The sequence below is a fragment of the Salmo salar genome, unplaced genomic scaffold, assembly GCF_905237065.1.
Source record: "Salmo salar unplaced genomic scaffold, Ssal_v3.1, whole genome shotgun sequence".
NCBI classification, from domain to species: Eukaryota; Metazoa; Chordata; class Actinopteri; order Salmoniformes; family Salmonidae; genus Salmo; species Salmo salar.
In genome coordinates this window covers 117501-136549 of record NW_025547714.1, presented here as the reverse complement: position 1 = coordinate 136549, position 19049 = coordinate 117501, and the positions used below count along the sequence as shown (strand labels likewise).

General features: G+C 51.2%; 1 protein-coding gene and 1 long non-coding RNA gene across 2 annotated transcripts; one reads left to right on the top strand and one right to left on the bottom strand.

Moving 5' to 3' along the window:
- Positions 1-1095: 1095 nt before the first annotated feature.
- LOC123732231 (2-hydroxyacylsphingosine 1-beta-galactosyltransferase-like) lies at positions 1096-17690 on the top strand (the record flags this gene model as incomplete). Its single annotated transcript, XM_045711520.1, has 3 exons — positions 1096-1234; positions 13285-13504; positions 17067-17690. Coding segments are annotated over 3 exons (753 nt in total), but the record flags the coding sequence as incomplete, so codon positions are not given.
- A 734-nt stretch (positions 17691-18424) lies between these two features.
- LOC123732232 (uncharacterized) lies at positions 18425-18698 on the bottom strand. Its single transcript, XR_006763003.1, has 2 exons — positions 18564-18698; positions 18425-18522 (listed from the first exon to the last, which is right to left on the bottom strand). It is a non-coding gene; the product is annotated as an uncharacterized lncRNA (long non-coding RNA).
- Between the last annotated feature and the right edge of the window lie 351 nt (positions 18699-19049).

Genomic DNA, 19049 nt, shown 5'->3' with positions numbered 1-19049 from the left:
TTGTTACCTACCCTCACCACCTGGGGGGGCGGCCCGTCAGGAAGTCCAGGACCCAGTTGCACAGGGCGGGGTCGAGACCCAGGGTCTCGAGCTTAATGACGAGTTTGGAGGGTTCTATGGTGTTGAATGCCGAGCTGTAGTCAATGAACAGCGTTCTGACGTAGGTATTCCTCTTGTCCAGATGGGTTAGGTCCAGTGTGCAGTGTGATGGCGATTGTATCGTCTGTGGACCTATTGGGGCGGTAAGCAAACTGAAGTGGGTCTCGGGTGTCAGGTAGGGTAGAGGTGATATGATCCTTGACTAGTCTCTCAAAGCACTTCATGATGACAGAAGTGAGTGCTACGGAGGGCGGGTAGTCATTTAGTTCAGATACCTTTACAACTTCACCCTACACCACCGCTGGGTTCTAGAATACCGCTGGGTTCTAGAATACCGCTGGGTTCTAGAACACCGCTGGGTTCTAGAACACCGCTGGGTTCTAGAGTATGTTCTTTCAAACTGCCATTCCAATTCTAGAATGTGGAAAGAGTTCTTGATTGTACTTCTCTGTAGTGCACTCCAATTCAAATCTGGACCTGGAAGCTCCACTGCTGTATCTTTCATTGTTCCCCTCTAATCAGGGACTGATTTAGACCTGAGACACCAGTCATTCTTCTCCTCTAATCAGGGGCTGATTTAGACCTGGGTTACAAGTCATTGTTCCCATCTAATCAGGGCCTGTTTCAGACCTGGGTTACAAGTCATTGTTCTCCTCTAATCGGGGCCCGATTTAGACCTGGGTTACAAGTCATTGTTCTCCTCTAACCAGGGGCTGATTTAGACCTTGGTTACAAGTCATTGTTCTCCTCTAATCGGGGCCCGATTTAGACCTTGGTTACAAGTCATTGTTCTCCTCTAACCAGGGGCTGATTTAGACCTTGGTTACAAGTCATTGTTCTCCTCTAATCGGGGCCCGATTTAGACCTTGGTTACAAGTCATTGTTCTCCTCTAACCAGGGGCTGATTTAGACCTGGGACACCAGGTGTGTTATCAGGTAGAACAGTGAAACCAGCAGTAGGGTAAGAGATAAAACCACAATGCATTACTCTAACCATCTACCTCTCTGTCTCTCTGTCTGTCTAACCTGTTTGTCTGTCTTTCCCTGTCTGGCTGTAGGTTCTCGGGGGTTCCGCCCAGTAACCTAGGCAACAATACCAAGTTGGTGGATTGGATGCCTCAAAACGACCTGTTGGGTAAGAGCAAATTCTCTACTTCATGTACTCTGTCCTTTCCTGTCTTCCTTCCCTCCCTCCTCCCTCTCTGTCTGTCTCTCTTTGAGGAGGGAAGGAAAGGTTAGGGTGAGGAGGGGTGAGGAGGGGACAGGGGGGGTGAGGAGGGGGTGAGGAAAGATTAGGGTGATGGGGGAGGTGAGGGGAGGGGAGAGGAGGGGTGAGGTTGAGGAGAGGAGAGTGACCCTGAGCTGAGAAATACATAACTCATTATATATCATTAACAGTCAATGATTCACACACACACACACACACACACACACACACACACACACACACACACACACACACACACACACACACACACACACACACACACACACACACACACACACACACACACACACACACACACACACACACACACACACACACACTCTGGGTGTGTTGCTGACCTGTATCTCTGAGGGCTTTACGGTTTAGCTGCTAAGTAGCTCCTCTCAGTCACACCTTATTACCACACGGTGGACAACACTGTTAGGACCAGGGCCCTATAGGACAACACTGTTAGGACCAGGGTCCTTCAGGACAACACTGTTAGGACAAGGGTCCTATAGGACAACACTGTTAGGACCAGGGTCCTTCAGGACAACACTGTTAGGACCAGGGTCCTATAGGACAACACTGTTAGGACCAGGGTCCTTCAGGACAACACTGTTAGGACCAGGGCCCTATAGGACAACACTGTTAGGACCAGGGCCCTATAGGACAACACTGTTAGGACCAGGGTCCTATAGGACAACACTGTTAGGACCAGGGTCCTATAGGACAACACTGTTAGGACCAGGGTCCTGTTGGACAACACTGTTAGGACCAGGGTCCTATAGGACAACACTGTTAGGACCAGGGTCCTTCAGGACAACACTGTTAGGACCAGGGTCCTATAGGACAACACTGTTAGGACCAGGGCCCTATAGGACAACACTGTTAGGACCAGGGCCCTATAGGACAACACTGTTAGGACCAGGGCCCTATAGGACAACACTGTTAGGACCAGGGTCCTTCAGGACAACACTGTTAGGACCAGGGTCCTTCAGGACAACACTGTTAGGACCAGGGTCCTATAGGACAACACTGTTAGGACCAGGGTCCTATAGGACAACACTGTTAGGACCAGGGTCCTATAGGACAACACTGTTAGGACCAGGGTCCTTTAGGACAACACTGTTAGGACCAGGGTCCTATAGGACAACACTGTTAGGACCAGGGTCCTATAGGACAACACTGTTAGGACCAGGGTCCTATAGGACAACACTGTTAGGACCAGGGCCCTATAGGACAACACTGTTAGGACCAGGGTCCTTTAGGACAACACTGTTAGGACCAGGGTCCTATAGGACAACACTGTTAGGACCAGGGTCCTTCAGGACAACACTGTTAGGACCAGGGTCCTATAGGACAACACTGTTAGGACCAGGGTCCTTCAGGACAACACTGTTAGGACCAGGGCCCTATAGGACAACACTGTTAGGACCAGGGCCCTATAGGACAACACTGTTAGGACCAGAGTCCAATAGGACAACACTGTTAGGACCAGGGCCCAATAGGACAACACTGTTAGGACCAGGGTCCTTTAGGACAACACTGTTAGGACCAGGGTCCTTTAGGACAACACTGTTAGGACCAGGGCCATATAGGACAACACTGTTAGGACCAGGGTCCTTTAGGACAACACTGTTAGGACCAGGGCCATATAGGACAACACTGTTAGGACCAGGGTCCTTCAGGACAACACTGTTAGGACCAGGGTCCTATAGGACAACACTATTAGGACCAGGGCCCTATATGACAACACTGTTAGGACCAGGGTCCAATAGGACAACACTGTTAGGACCAGGGACCTATAGGACAACACTGTTAGGACCAGGGTCCTTCAGGACAACACTGTTAGGACCAGGGTCCTTAAGGACAACACTGTTAGGACCAGGGTCCTATAGGACAACACTGTTAGGACCAGGGCCCTATAGGACAACACTGATAGGACGAGGGTCCTATAGGACAACACTGTTAGGACCAGGGTCCTTCAGGACAACACTGTTAGGACCAGGGTCCTATAGGACAACACTGTTAGGACCAGGGTCCTATAGGACAACACTGTTAGGACCAGGGTCCTTCAGGACAACACTGTTAGGACCAGGGTCCTATAGGACAACACTGTTAGGACCAGGGTCCTTCAGGACAACACTGTTAGGACCAGGGTCCTATAGGACAACACTGTTAGGACCAGGGTCCTTCAGGACAACACTGTTAGGACCAGGGCCCTATAGGACAACACTGTTAGGACCAGGGTCCTATAGGACAACACTGTTAGGACCAGGGTACTTAAGGACAACACTGTTAGGATCAGGGTCCTATAGGACAACACTGTTAGGACCAGGGTCCTTCAGGACAACACTGTTAGGACCAGGGACCTATAGGAAAACACTGTTAGGACCAGGGTCCTATAGGACAACACTGTTAGGACCAGGTTCGATATAACAACACTGTTAGGACCAGGGACCTATAGGACAACACTGTTAGGACCAGGGCCCTATAGGACAACACTGTTAGGACCCTGGTCCTATAGGACAACACTGTTAGGACCAGGGTCCATATAACTACACTGTTAGGACCAGGGTCCTATAGGACAACACTGTTAGGACCAGGGTCCTTCAGGACAACACTGATAGGACCAGGGTCCTATAGGACAACACTGTTAGGACCAGGGTCCTATAGGACAACACTGTTAGGACCAGGGTCCTTCAGGACAACACTGTTAGGACCAGGGCCCTATAGGACAACACTGTTAGGACCAGGGTCCTATAGGACAACACTGTTAGGACCAGGGTCCTTCAGGACAACACTGTTAGGACCAGGGTCCTATAGGACAACACTGTTAGGACCAGGGTCCTTCAGGACAACACTGTTAGGACCAGGGTCCTTTAGGACAACACTGTTAGGACCAGGGTCCTTTAGGACAACACTGTTAGGACCAGGGCCATATAGGACAACACTGTTAGGACCAGGGTCCTTTAGGACAACACTGTTAGGACCAGGGCCATATAGGACAACACTGTTAGGACCAGGGTCCTTCAGGACAACACTGTTAGGACCAGGGTCCTATAGGACAACACTGTTAGGACCAGGGCCCTATAGGACAACACTGTTAGGACCAGGGTCCAATAGGACAACACTGTTAGGACCAGGGACCTATAGGACAACACTGTTAGGACCGGGGTCCTTCAGGACAACACTGTTAGGACCAGGGTCCTTCAGGACAACACTGTTAGGACCAGGGTCCTATAGGACAACACTGTTTTGACCAGGGCCCTATAGGACAACACTGTTAGGAGGAGGGTCCTATAGGACAACACTGTTAGGACCAGGGTCCTTCAGGACAACACTGTTAGGACCAGGGTCCTATAGGACAACACTGTTAGGAGCAGGGTCCTATAGGACAACACTGTTAGGACCAGGGTCCTTCAGGACAACACTGTTAGGACCAGGGTCCTATAGGACAACACTGTTAGGAGCAGGGTCCTATAGGACAACACTGTTAGGACCAGGGTCCTTCAGGACAACACTGTTAGGACCAGGGTCCTATAGGACAACACTGTTAGGACCAGGGTCCTTCAGGACAACACTGTTAGGACCAGGGCCCTATAGGACAACACTGTTAGGACCAGGGTCCTATAGGACAACACTGTTAGGACCAGGGTCCTTCAGGACAACACTGTTAGGACCAGGGTCCTATAGGACAACACTGTTAGGACCAGGGTCCTTCAGGACAACACTGTTAGGACCAGGGTCCTTTAGGACAACACTGTTAGGACCAGGGTCCTTTAGGACAACACTGTTAGGACCAGGGCCATATAGGACAACACTGTTAGGACCAGGGTCCTTTAGGACAACACTGTTAGGACCAGGGCCATATAGGACAACACTGTTAGGACCAGGGTCCTTCAGGACAACACTGTTAGGACCAGGGTCCTATAGGACAACACTGTTAGGACCAGGGCCCTATAGGACAACACTGTTAGGACCAGGGTCCAATAGGACAACACTGTTAGGACCAGGGACCTATAGGACAACACTGTTAGGACCAGGGTCCTTCAGGACAACACTGTTAGGACCAGGGTCCTTCAGGACAACACTGTTAGGACCAGGGTCCTATAGGACAACACTGTTAGGACCAGGGCCCTATAGGACAACACTGTTAGGACGAGGGTCCTATAGGACAACACTGTTAGGACCAGGGTCCTTCAGGACAACACTGTTAGGACCAGGGTCCTATAGGACAACACTGTTAGGAGCAGGGTCCTATAGGACAACACTGTTAGGACCAGGGTCCTTCAGGACAACACTGTTAGGACCAGGGTCCTATAGGACAACACTGTTAGGAGCAGGGTCCTATAGGACAACACTGTTAGGACCAGGGTCCTTCAGGACAACACTGTTAGGACCAGGGTCCTATAGGACAACACTGTTAGGACCAGGGTCCTTCAGGACAACACTGTTAGGATCAGGGTCCTATAGGACAACACTGTTAGGACCAGTGTCCTTCAGGACAACACTGTTAGGACCAGGGACCTATAGGAAAACACTGTTAGGACCAGGGTCCTATAGGACAACACTGTTAGGACCAGGTTCCATATAACAACACTGTTAGGACCAGGGACCTATAGGACAACACTGTTAGGACCAGGGCCCTATAGGACAACACTGTTAGGACCCTGGTCCTATAGGACAACACTGTTAGGACCAGGGTCCATATAACTACACTGTTAGGACCAGGGTCCTATAGGACAACACTGTTAGGACCAGGGTCCTTCAGGACAACACTGTTAGGACCAGGGTCCTATAGGACAACACTGTTAGGACCAGGGTCCTATAGGACAACACTGTTAGGACCAGGGTCCTTCAGGACAACACTGTTAGGACCAGGGCCCTATAGGACAACACTGTTAGGACCAGGGTCCTATAGGACAACACTGTTAGGACCAGGGTCCTTCAGGACAACACTGTTAGGACCAGGGTCCTATAGGACAACACTGTTAGGACCAGGGTCCTTCAGGACAACACTGTTAGGACCAGGGTCCTATATGACAACACTGTTAGGACCAGGGTCCTATAGGACAAGACTGTTAGGACCAGGGTCCTATAGGACAAGACTGTTAGGACCAGGGTCCTTTAGGACAACACTGTTAGGACCAGGGCCCTATAGGACAACACTGTTAGGACCAGGGTCCTATAGGACAACACTGTTAGGACCAGGGCCCTATAGGACAACACTGTTAGGACCAGGGCCCTATAGGACAACACTGTTAGGACCAGGGCCCTATAGGACAACACTGTTAGGACCAGGGCCCTATAGGACAACACTGTTAGGACCAGGGTCCTTTAGGACAACACTGTTAGGACCAGGGTCCTTCAGGACAACACTGTTAGGACCAGGGTCCTATAGGACAACACTGTTAGGACCAGGGCCTTATAGGACAACACTGTTAGGACCAGGGTCCAATAGGACAACACTGTTAGGACCAGGGACCTATAGGACAACACTGTTAGGACCAGGGTCCTATAGGACAACACTGTTAGGACCAGGGCCCTATAGGACAACACTGTTAGGACCAGGGTCCTTTAGGACAACACCGTTAGGACCAGGGTCCTTTAGGACAACACTGTTAGGACCAGGGCCATATAGGACAACACTGTTAGGACCAGGGTCCTTCAGGACAACACTGTTAGGACCAGGGTCCTATAGGACAACACTGTTAGCACCATGGCCCTATTGGACAACACTGTTAGGACCAGGGTCCAATAGGACAACACTGTTAGGACCAGGGACCTATAGGACAACACTGTTAGGACCAGGGTCCTATAGGACAACACTGTTAGGACCAGGGCCCTATAGGACAACAGTGTTAGGACCAGGGTCCTTTAGGACAACACTGTTAGGACCAGGGCCATATAGGACAACACTGTTAGGACCAGGGTCCTTTAGGACAACACTGTTAGGACCAGGGTCCTATAGGACAACATTGTTAGGACCAGGGCCCTATAGGACAACACTGTTAGGACCAGGGTCCTATAGGACAACACTGTTAGGACCAGGGTCCATATAACTTCACTGTTAGGACCAGGGTCCTATAGGACAACACTGTTAGGACCAGGGTCCTTCAGGACAACACTGTTAGGACCAGGGTCCTATTGGACAACACTGTTAGGACCAGGGTCCTATAGGACAACACTGTTAGGACCAGGGCCTTATAGGACAACACTGTTAGGACCAGGGTCCAATAGGACAACACTGTTAGGACCAGGGACCTATAGGACAACACTGTTAGGACCAGGGTCCTATAGGACAACACTGTTAGGACCAGGGCCCTATAGGACAACACTGTTAGGACCAGGGTCCTTTAGGACAACACCGTTAGGACCAGGGACCTATAGGACAACACTGTTAGGACCAGGGCCCTATAGGACAACACTGTTAGGACCAGGGTCCTGTAGGACAACACTGTTAGGACCAGGGCCCTATAGGACAACGCTGTTAGGACCAGGGCCCTATACGACAACACTGTTAGGACCAGGGCCCTATAGGACAACACTGTTAGGACCAGGGCCCTATAGGACAACACTGTTAGGACCAGGGTCCTTTAGGACAACACTGTTAGGACCAGGGTCCTTCAGGACAACACTGTTAGGACCAGGGTCCTATAGGACAACACTGTTAGGACCAGGGCCTTATAGGACAACACTGTTAGGACCAGGGTCCAATAGGACAACACTGTTAGGACCAGGGACCTATAGGACAACACTGTTAGGACCAGGGTCCTTTAGGACAACACTGTTAGGACCAGGGCCATATAGGACAACACTGTTAGGACCAGGGTCCTTCAGGACAACACTGTTAGGACCAGGGTCCTATAGGACAACACTGTTAGCACCAGGGCCCTATAGGACAACACTGTTAGGACCAGGGTCCAATAGGACAACACTGTTAGGACCAGGGACCTATAGGACAACACTGTTAGGACCAGGGTCCTATAGGACAACACTGTTAGGACCAGGGCCCTATAGGACAACACTGTTAGGACCAGGGTCCTTTAGGACAACACTGTTAGGACCAGGGCCATATAGGACAACACTGTTAGGACCAGGGCCCTATAGGACAACACTGTTAGGACCAGGGTCCTATAGGACAACACTGTTAGGACCAGGGTCCTATAGGACAACACTGTTAGGGCCAGGGTCCTTCAGGACAACACTGTTAGGACCAGGGTCCTATTGGACAACACTGTTAGGACCAGGGTCCTATAGGACAACACTGTTAGGACCAGGGCCTTATAGGACAACACTGTTAGGACCAGGGTCCAATAGGACAACACTGTTAGGACCAGGGACCTATAGGACAACACTGTTAGGACAAGGGTCCTATAGGACAACACTGTTAGGACCAGTTCCCTATAGGACAACACTGTTAGGACCAGGGTCCTTTAGGACAACACCGTTAGGACCAGGGTCCTTTAGGACAACACTGTTAGGACCAGGGCCATATAGGACAACACTGTTAGGACCAGGGTACTTCAGGACAACACTGTTAGGACCAGGGTCCTACAGGACAACACTGTTAGCACCAGGGCACTATAGGACAACACTGTTAGGACCAGGGTCCAATAGGACAACACTGTTAGGACCAGGGACCTATAGGACAACACTGTTAGGACCAGGGTCCTATAGGACAACACTGTTAGGACCAGGGCCCTATAGGACAACACTGTTAGGACCAGGGTCCTTTAGGACAACACTGTTAGGACCAGGGCCATATAGGACAACACTGTTAGGACCAGGGTCCTTTAGGACAACACTGTTAGGACCAGGGTCCTATAGGACAACACTGTTAGGACCAGGGCCCTATAGGACAACACTGTTAGGACCAGGGTCCTATAGGACAACACTGTTAGGACCAGGGTCCATATAACTACACTGTTAGGACCACGGTCCTATAGGACAACACTGTTAGGACCAGGGTCCTTCAGGACAACACTGTTAGGACCAGGGTCCTATTGGACAACACTGTTAGGACCAGGGTCCTATAGGACAACACTGTTAGGACCAGGGTCCTTCAGGACAACACTGTTAGGACCAGGGCCCTATAGGACAACACTGTTAGGACCAGGGTCCTATAGGACAACACTGTTAGGACCAGGGTCCTTCAGGACAACACTGTTAGGAACAGGGTCCTTTAGGACAACACTGTTAGGACCAGGGTCCAAAAGGACAACACTGTTAGGACCAGGGCCCTATAGGACAACACTGTTAGGACCAGGGCCCTATAGGACAACACTGTTAGGACCAGGGCCCTATAGGACAACACTGTTAGGACCAGGGTACTTTAGGACAACACTGTTAGGACCATGGTCCTTCAGGACAACACTGTTAGGACCAGGGTCCTTTAGGACAACACTGTTAGGACCAGGGTCCTTTAGGACAACACTGTTAGGACCAGGGTCCTTCGGGACAACACTGTTAGGACCAGGGTCCTTCAGGACAACACTGTTAGGACCAGGACCCTATAGGACAACACTGTTAGGACCAGGGTCCTATAGGACAACACTGTTAGGACCAGGGCCCTATAGGACAACAATGTTAGGACCAGGGTCCTTTAGGACAACACTATTAGGACCAGGGTCCTATAGGACAACACTGTTAGGACCAGGGCCCTATAGGACAACACTGTTAGGACCAGGGCCCTGTAGGACAACACTGTTAGGACCAGGGTCCTTCAGGACAACACTGTTAGGACCAGGGTCCTATAGGACAACACTGTTAGGACCAGGGTCCTTCAGGACAACACTGTTAGGACCAGGGTCCTATAGGACAACACTGTTAGGACCAAGGTCCTTCAGGACAACACTGTTAGGACCAGGGCCCTATAGGACAACACTGTTAGGACCAGGGTCCTTCAGGACAACACTGTTAGGACCAGGGTCCTTCAGGACAACACTGTTAGGACCAGGGCCCTATAGGACAACACTGTTAGGACCAGGGCCCTATAGGACAACACTGTTAGGACCAGGGTCCTACAGGACAACACTGTTAGGACCAAGGTCATTCAGGACAACACTGTTAGGACCAGGGTCCTTCAGAACAACACTGTTAGGACCAGGGTCCTATAGGACAACACTGTTAGGACCAGGGTCCTATAGGACAACACTGTTAGGACCAGGGTCCTATAGGACAACACTGTTAGGACCAGGGTCCTTCAGGACAACACTGTTAGGACCAGGGCCCTATAGGACAACACTGTTAGGACCAGGGTCCTATAGGACAACACTGTTAGGACCAGGGTCCTATAGGACAACACTGTTAGGACCAGGGTCCTATAGGACAAGACTGTTAGGACCAGGGTCCTATAGGACAACACTGTTAGGACCAGGGTCCTTCAGGACAACACTGTTAGGACCAGGGTCCTATAGGACAACACTGTGACAACACTGTTAGGACCAGGGTCCTATAGGACAAGACTGTTAGGACCAGGGTCCTATAGGACAACACTGTTAGGACCAGGGCCCTATAGGACAACACTGTTAGGACCAGGGCCCTATAGGACAACACTGTTAGGACCAGGGTCCTATAGGACAACACTGTTAGGACCAGGGTCCTTCAGGACAACACTGTTAGGACCAGGGTCCTTCAGGACTACACTGTTAGGACCAGGGTCCTTCAGGACAACACTGTTAGGACCAGGGTCCTATTGGACAACACTGTTTGGACCAGGGTCCTATAGGACAACACTGTTAGGACCAGGGCCCTATAGGACAACACTGTTAGGACCAGGGTCCTATAGGACAACACTGTTAGGACCAGGGTCCTTCAGGACAACACTGTTAGGACCAGGGCCCTATAGGACAACACTGTTAGGACCAGGGTCCTATAGGACAACACTGTTAGGACCAGGGTCCTTCAGGACAACACTGTTAGGACCAGGGCCCTATAGGACAACACTGTTAGGACCAGGGTCCTTCCGGAACACTCTGTTAGGACCAGGGCCCTATAGGACAACACTGTTAGGACCAGGGTCCTATAGGACAACACTGTTAGGACCAGGGTCCTTCAGGACAACACTGTTAGGACCAGGGCCCTATAGGACAACACTGTTAGGACCAGGGTCCTTCAGGACAACACTGTTAGGACCAGGGTCCTTCAGGACAACACTGTTAGGACCAGGGTCCTTCAGGACAACACTGTTAGGACCAGGGCCCTATAGGACAACACTGTTAGGACCAGGGACCTATAGGACAACACTGTTAGGACCAGGGTCCTTCAGGACAACACTGTTAGGACCAGGGCCCTATAGGACAACACTGTTAGGACCAGGGTCCTTCCGGAACACTCTGTTAGGACCAGGGCCCTATAGGACAACACTGTTAGGACCAGGGTCCTATAGGACAACACTGTTAGGACCAGGGTCCTTCAGGACAACACTGTTAGGACCAGGGCCCTATAGGACAACACTGTTAGGACCAGGGTCCTTCAGGACAACACTGTTAGGACCAGGGTCCTTCAGGACAACACTGTTAGGACCAGGGTCCTTCAGGACAACACTGTTAGGACCAGGGCCCTATAGGACAACACTGTTAGGACCAGGGTCCTATAGGACAACACTGTTAGGACCAGGGTCCTTCAGGACAACACTGTTAGGACCAGGGCCCTATAGGACAACACTGTTAGGACCAGGGTCCTTCCGGAACACTCTGTTAGGACCAGGGCCCTATAGGACAACACTGTTAGGACCAGGGTCCTATAGGACAACACTGTTAGGACCAGGGTCCTTCAGGACAACACTGTTAGGACCAGGGCCCTATAGGACAACACTGTTAGGACCAGGGTCCTTCAGGACAACACTGTTAGGACCAGGGTCCTTCAGGACAACACTGTTAGGACCAGGGTCCTTCAGGACAACACTGTTAGGACCAGGGCCCTATAGGACAACACTGTTAGGACCAGGGCCCTATAGGACAACACTGTTAGGACCAGGGTCCTTCAGGACAACACTGTTAGGACCAGGGTCCTATAGGACAACACTGTTAGGACCAGGGTCCTTTAGGACAACACTGTTAGGACCAGGGTCCTATAGGACAACACTGTTAGGACCAGGGTCCTATAGGACAACACTGTTAGGACCAGGGTCCTATAGGACAACACTGTTAGGACCAGGGTCCTATAGGACAACACTGTTAGGACCATGGCCCTATAGGACAACACTGTTAGGACCAGGGCCCTATAGGACAACACTGTTAGGACCAGGGTCCTATAGGACAACACTGTTAGGACCAGGGTCCTTCAGGACAACACTGTTAGGACCAGGGTCCTTCAGGACAACACTGTTAGGACCAGGGTCCTTCAGGACAACACTGTTAGGACCAGGGTCCTATTGGACAACACTGTTTGGACCAGGGTCCTATAGGACAACACTGTTAGGACCAGGGTCCTATTGTACAACACTGTTTGGACCAGGGTCCTATAGGACAACACTGTTAGGACCAGGGCCCTTCAGGACAACACTGTTAGGACCAGGGTCCTATAGGACAACACTGTTAGGACCAGGGTCCTATAGGACAACACTGTTAGGACCAGGGTCCTATAGGACAACACTGTTAGGACCAGGGTCCTATAGGACAACACTGTTAGGACCAGGGCCCTTCAGGACAACACTGTTAGGACCAGGGTCCTATAGGACAACACTGTTAGGACCAGGGCCCTATAGGACAACACTGTTAGGACCAGGGTCCTTCAGGACAACACTTTTCCCTAAACCCTCCTCTCTCTCATCCTTGTCTCTCTCTCTTCTCCCTCTCTCTCCTCCCCCTCTCTCATCCTTGTCTCTTCTCTCTACTTCCTCTCTCTCCTCTCTCTCTCTCCTCCCTCTCTTCTCTCCTCCTCTCTCTCTCTCTCCTCCTCTCTTCTCTCTCCTCCCTCTCTCTCCTCTCTCTCTCCTCCTCTCTTCTCTCTCCTTCCTGTCTCTCCAGGCCATGCCAGAACGGTAGCGTTCCTGTCCCACGGCGGTCTGAACAGTATCTATGAAGCGATGTACCACGGTGTTCCTGTAGTGGGTCTCCCTCTGTTTGGGGACCACTACGACACTATGACCCGTGTGGAGGCTAAAGGGATGGGCATCATGGTTCACTGGAAGAGTGTGACTGAAGAGGAGCTGTACCAGGCACTGGATACTGTTATCAACAATAACAGGTACACACACACACACACACACACACACACACACACACACACACACACACACACACACACACACACACACACACACACACACACACACACACACACACACACACACACACACATACACTTATACACACACATACACATAAACACACACACACACACACATACTCACACGCACACACACACACACACACACACACACACACACACACACACACACACACACACACACACACACACACACATATACACACACACACACATGCACACACACACGATGATGAAATGACAATGTAGTAGTGTCGGTGACATGTTGAGGCTCACTACTACCACCAAGTGTCTCAGTGTGGTACTGCACCACTACTACCACCTGGTGTCTCAGTGTGGTACTGCACCACTACTACCACCTAGTGCCTCAGTGTGGTACTGCACCACTACTACCACCTAGTGCCTCAGTGTGATACTGCACCACTACTACCACCTAGTGCCTCAGTGTGGTACTGCACCACTACTACCACCTAGTATCTCAGTGTGGTACTGCACCACTACTACCACCTGGTGTCTCAGTGTGGTACTGCACCACTACTACCACCTAGTGTCTCAGTGTGGTACTGCACCACTACTACCACCTGGTGTCTCAGTGTGGTACTGCACCACTACTACCACCTAGTGTCTCAGTGTGGTACTGCACCACTACTTCCACCTAGTGTCTCAGTGTGGTACTGCACCACTACTACCACCTAGTGTCTCAGTGTGGTACTGCACCACTACTACCACCTGGTGTCTCAGTGTGGTACTGCACCACTACTACCACCTAGTGTCTCAGTGTGGTACTGCAGCAATACTACCACCTAGTGTCTCAGTGTGGTACTGCACCACTACTACCACCTAGTGTCTCAGTGTGGTACTGCACCACTACTACCACCTAGTGTCTCAGTGTGGTACTGCACCACTACTACCACCTAGTGTCTCAGTGTGGTACTGCACCAATACTACCACCTAGTGTCTCAGTGTGGTACTGCACCACTACTACCACCTGGTGTCTCAGTGTGGTACTGCACCACTACTACCACCTGGTGTCTCAGTGTGGTACTGGACCACTACTACCACCTACTGTCTCAGTGTGGTACTGCACCACTACTACCACCTAGTGTCTCAGTGGGGTACTGCACCACTACTAACACCTAGTGTCTCAGTGTGGTACTGCACCACTACTACCACCTAGTGTCTCAGTGGGGTACTGCACCACTACTACCACCTAGTGTCTCAGTGTGGTACTGCACCACTACTACCACCTAGTGTGTCAGTGTGGTACTGCACCACTACTACCACCTAGTGTCTCAGTGTGGTACTGAACCACTACTACCACCTAGTGTCTCAGTGGGGTACTGCACCACTACTACCACCTAGTGTCTCAGTGTGGTACTGCACCACTACTACCACCTAGTGCCTCAGTGGGGTACTGCACCACTACTACCACCTAGTGTCTCAGTGTGGTACTGCACCACTACTACCACCTAGTGTCTCAGTGTGGTACTGCACCACTACTACCACCTAGTGTCTCAGTGTGGTACTGCACCACTACTACCACCTAGTGTCTCAGTGTGGTACTGCACCACTACTACCACCTAGTGTCTCAGTGTGGTACTGCACCACTACTACCACCTAGTGTCTCAGTGTGGTACTGCACCACTACTACCACCTAGTGTCTCAGTGTGGTACTGCACCACTACTACCACCTAGTGTCTCAGTGTGGTACTGCACCACTACTACCACCTAGTGTCTCAGTGTGGTACTGCACCACTACTACCACCTAGTGTCTCAGTGTGGTACTGCACCACTACTACCACCTAGTGTCTCAGTGTGGTACTGCACCACTACTACCACCTAGTGTCTCAGTGTGGTACTGAACCACTACTACCACCTAGTGTCTCAGTGTGGTACTGCACCACTATTACCACCTGGTGTCTCAGTGTGGTACTGCACCACTACTACCACCTAGTGTCTCAGTGGGGTACTGCACCACTACTACCATCTAGTGTCTCAGTGTGGTACTGCACCACTACTACCACCTAGTGTCTCAGTGTGGTACTGCACCACTACTACCACCTAGTGTCTCAGTGTGGTACTGCACCACTACTACCACCTAGTGTCTCAGTGTGGTACTGCACGAATACTACCACCTGGTTTCTCAGTGTGGTACTGCACCACTACTACCACCTGGTGTCTCAGTGTGGTACTGCACCAATACTACCACCTAGTGTCTCAGTGTGGTACTGCACCACTACTACCACCTGGTGTCTCAGTGTGGTACTGCACCACTACTACCACCTGGTGTCTCAGTGTGGTACTGCACCACTACTACCACCTAGTGTCTCAGTGTGGTACTGCACCAATACTACCACCTGGTGTCTCAGTGTGGTACTGCACCACTACTACCACCTACTGTCTCAGTGTGGTACTGCACCAATACTACCACCTGGTGTCTCAGTGTGGTACTGCACCACTACTACCACCTAGTGTCTCAGTGTGGTACTGCACCACTACTACCACCTAGTGTCTCAGTGTGGTACTGCACCAATACTACCACCTAGTGTCTCAGTGTGGTACTGCACCACTACTACCACCTGGTGTCTCAGTGTGGTACTCCACCACTACTACCACCTAGTGTCTCAGTGTGGTACTGCACCACTACTACCACCTAGTGTCTCAGTGTGGTACTGCACCACTACTACCACCTAGTGTCTCAGTGTGGTACTGCACCACTACTACCACCTAGTGTCTCAGTGTGGTACTGCACCACTACTACCACCTAGTGTCTCAGTGTGGTACTGCACCACTACTACCACCTGGTGTCTCAGTGTGATACTGCACCACTACTACCACCTGGTGTCTCAGTGTGGTACTGCACCACTACTACCACCTAGTGTCTCAGTGTGGTACTGCACCAATACTACCACCTGGTGTCTCAGTGTGGTACTGCACCACTACTACCACCTGGTGTCTCAGTGTGGTACTGCACCAATACTACCACCTAGTGTCTCAGTGTGATACTGCACCACTACTACCACCTAGTGTCTCAGTGTGGTACTGCACCACTACTACCACCTGGTGGCTCAGTGTGGTACTGCACCACTACTACCACCTAGTGTCTCAGTGTGGTACTGCACCACTACTACCACCTACTGTCTCAGTGTGGTACTGCACCAATACTACCACCTAGTGTCTCAGTGTGGTACTGCACTACTACTACCACCTAGTGTCTCAGTGTGGTACTGCACCACTACTACCACCTAGTGTCTCAGTGTGGTACTGCACCACTACTACCACCTACTGTCTCAGTGTGGTACTGCACCAATACTACCACCTAGTGTCTCAGTGTGGTACTGCACTACTACTACCACCTAGTGTCTCAGTGTGGTACTGCACCACACTCACTGCACTGAATGCAATTTACATCCACACACACCCTCTCTCTGTTTTTAACTGTGTGTGTGTGTGTGTGTGTGTGTGTGTGTGTGTGTGTGTGTGTGTGTGTGTGTGTGTGTGTGTGTGTGTGTGTGTCTAGGTATCGTCAGCGTGCCCAGGTCCTCTCTTCCATCCATAAGGACCAACCAGGTCACCCGGTAACGAGAGCAGTCTATTGGATAAACTACATCCTCCGTCACCATGGCGCCAGCCACTTACGATCATCTGTCTACACCGTCCCCACCTACCAGTACTTCCTATTGGACGTTGTGTTGGTCGTAGGGGCGGGGCTGGCCCTGATTGGCTACCTGTTTTACCGGATAGCAGGGCTGCTAAGGTCAAAGGTTAAGGTTCAGGAGCAAGGGGGAGAGGTTACCCACGGCGACGGCGGCGACGACAAGGCAAACGGACATTGCCATAGCAACGGAGCGGTCGCTAACGGGAAGCACAAACGTAACGGATCGCCGGTGAAGAACGACAAGAAGATGAAGTGAAAAGGGGGCGGAGAAAGACGCCCTTCTGGACTCTGTTCTGGGGTCGGAGTTCAGAGAGGAAGGAGGTTTTAGGGTTTAGGGGAGGACAGTCCTCGTTCTGGGAGACTGCAGACAGACGGGGATGAGATGTCTGGGACGGAGGGTTCACAACCAATGCTTACAACAACAACCAAGGAGCTGGAAAGTCCAACAGTCTCTCCCCTTTCTCTCCCCCTCTCCTCTCTCCCCTCTCCTCTCTCTCCCCCTCTCCTCTCTCTCCCCCTCTCTCCCTTCTCTCCCTCTCTCTCCCCCTCTCCTCTCTCTCCCCCTCTCTCCTCCTCTCCTCCCTCCCTCTCTCTATCCCCCCTCTCCTCTCTCTCCCCCCTCTCTACTCCTCTCTCCCCCTCTCTCTCCCCCACTCTCTCCTCTTCTCCCTCTCTCTCTCCCCTCTCTCCTCTCCTCCCTCTCTCTCTCCCCTCCTCTCCTCCCTCTCCCCCTCTCTCCTCTCCTTCCTCCTCTCCTCCCTCTCTCTCCTCCCTCTCTCCTCTCTCCTCCTCTCTTTCCTCCTCTCCTCTCTCTCTCTCTCTTTCTCCCCCTCTCTCTCTCCTCTCCTCCTCTCTCTTCTATCTCCCCCCTCCTCTCTCTCCTCCTCTCTCTTCCCTCTCTCTCTCCCCTCTCCTCCTCTTATCTCTGGAATGGAATGATGAAGAAGAGAGTCTCTGAACGACACCAACTATGTTAAACTGTGTGAGTTACTGAAGGAGAAGCACTGCTCACCAAGCGACTGTGGATAAACAAGACATGTATTTATTATATATAACAACAACATACACGCTAAGCTATTCTTTAATCAGACTATATATTTTTATTTATTTAATTTCACTCATGAATCAGTTAAACTGCAGTCTACAGTACATCCGAACAGGGTTGGAATGATACCAGATGTAATGTTAGTTAGATATGAAGTATATTTAGACATAAGGTCTGTCTGTCTGTCTGTCTGTCTGTCTGTCTGTCTGTCTGTCTGTCTGTCTGTCTGTCTGTCTGTCTGTCTGTCTGTCTGTCTGTCTGTCTGTCTGTCTGCTTCCCTCATTCCCTCTAGACTGTCCCTAATGGCCCCAAACCTCCCCTCATTCCCTCTAGACTGTCCCTAATGGCCCCAAACCCTCCTTCCCTCTAGACTGTCCCTAATGGCCCCCTATTCCTTCCCTCATTCCCTCTAGACTGTCCCTAATGGCCCCAAACCCTCCTTCCCTCTAGACTGTCCCTAATGGCCCCCTATTCCTTCCCTCATTCCCTCTAGACTGTCCCTAATGGCCCCAAACCCCCATTCCCTCTAGACTGTCCCTAATGGTCCCCTATTCCTTCCCTCATTCCCTCTAGACTGTCCCTAATGGCCCCAAACCCTCATTCCCTCTAGACTGTCCCTAATGGCCCACTATTCCTTCCCTCATTCCCTCTAGACTGTCCCTAATGGCCCCAAAACCCTCATTCCCTCTAGACTGTCCCTAATGGCCCACTATTCCTTCCCTCATTCCCTCTAGACTGTCCCTAATGGCCCCAAACCCTCATTCCCTCTAGACTGTCCCTAATGGCCCCCTATTCCTTCC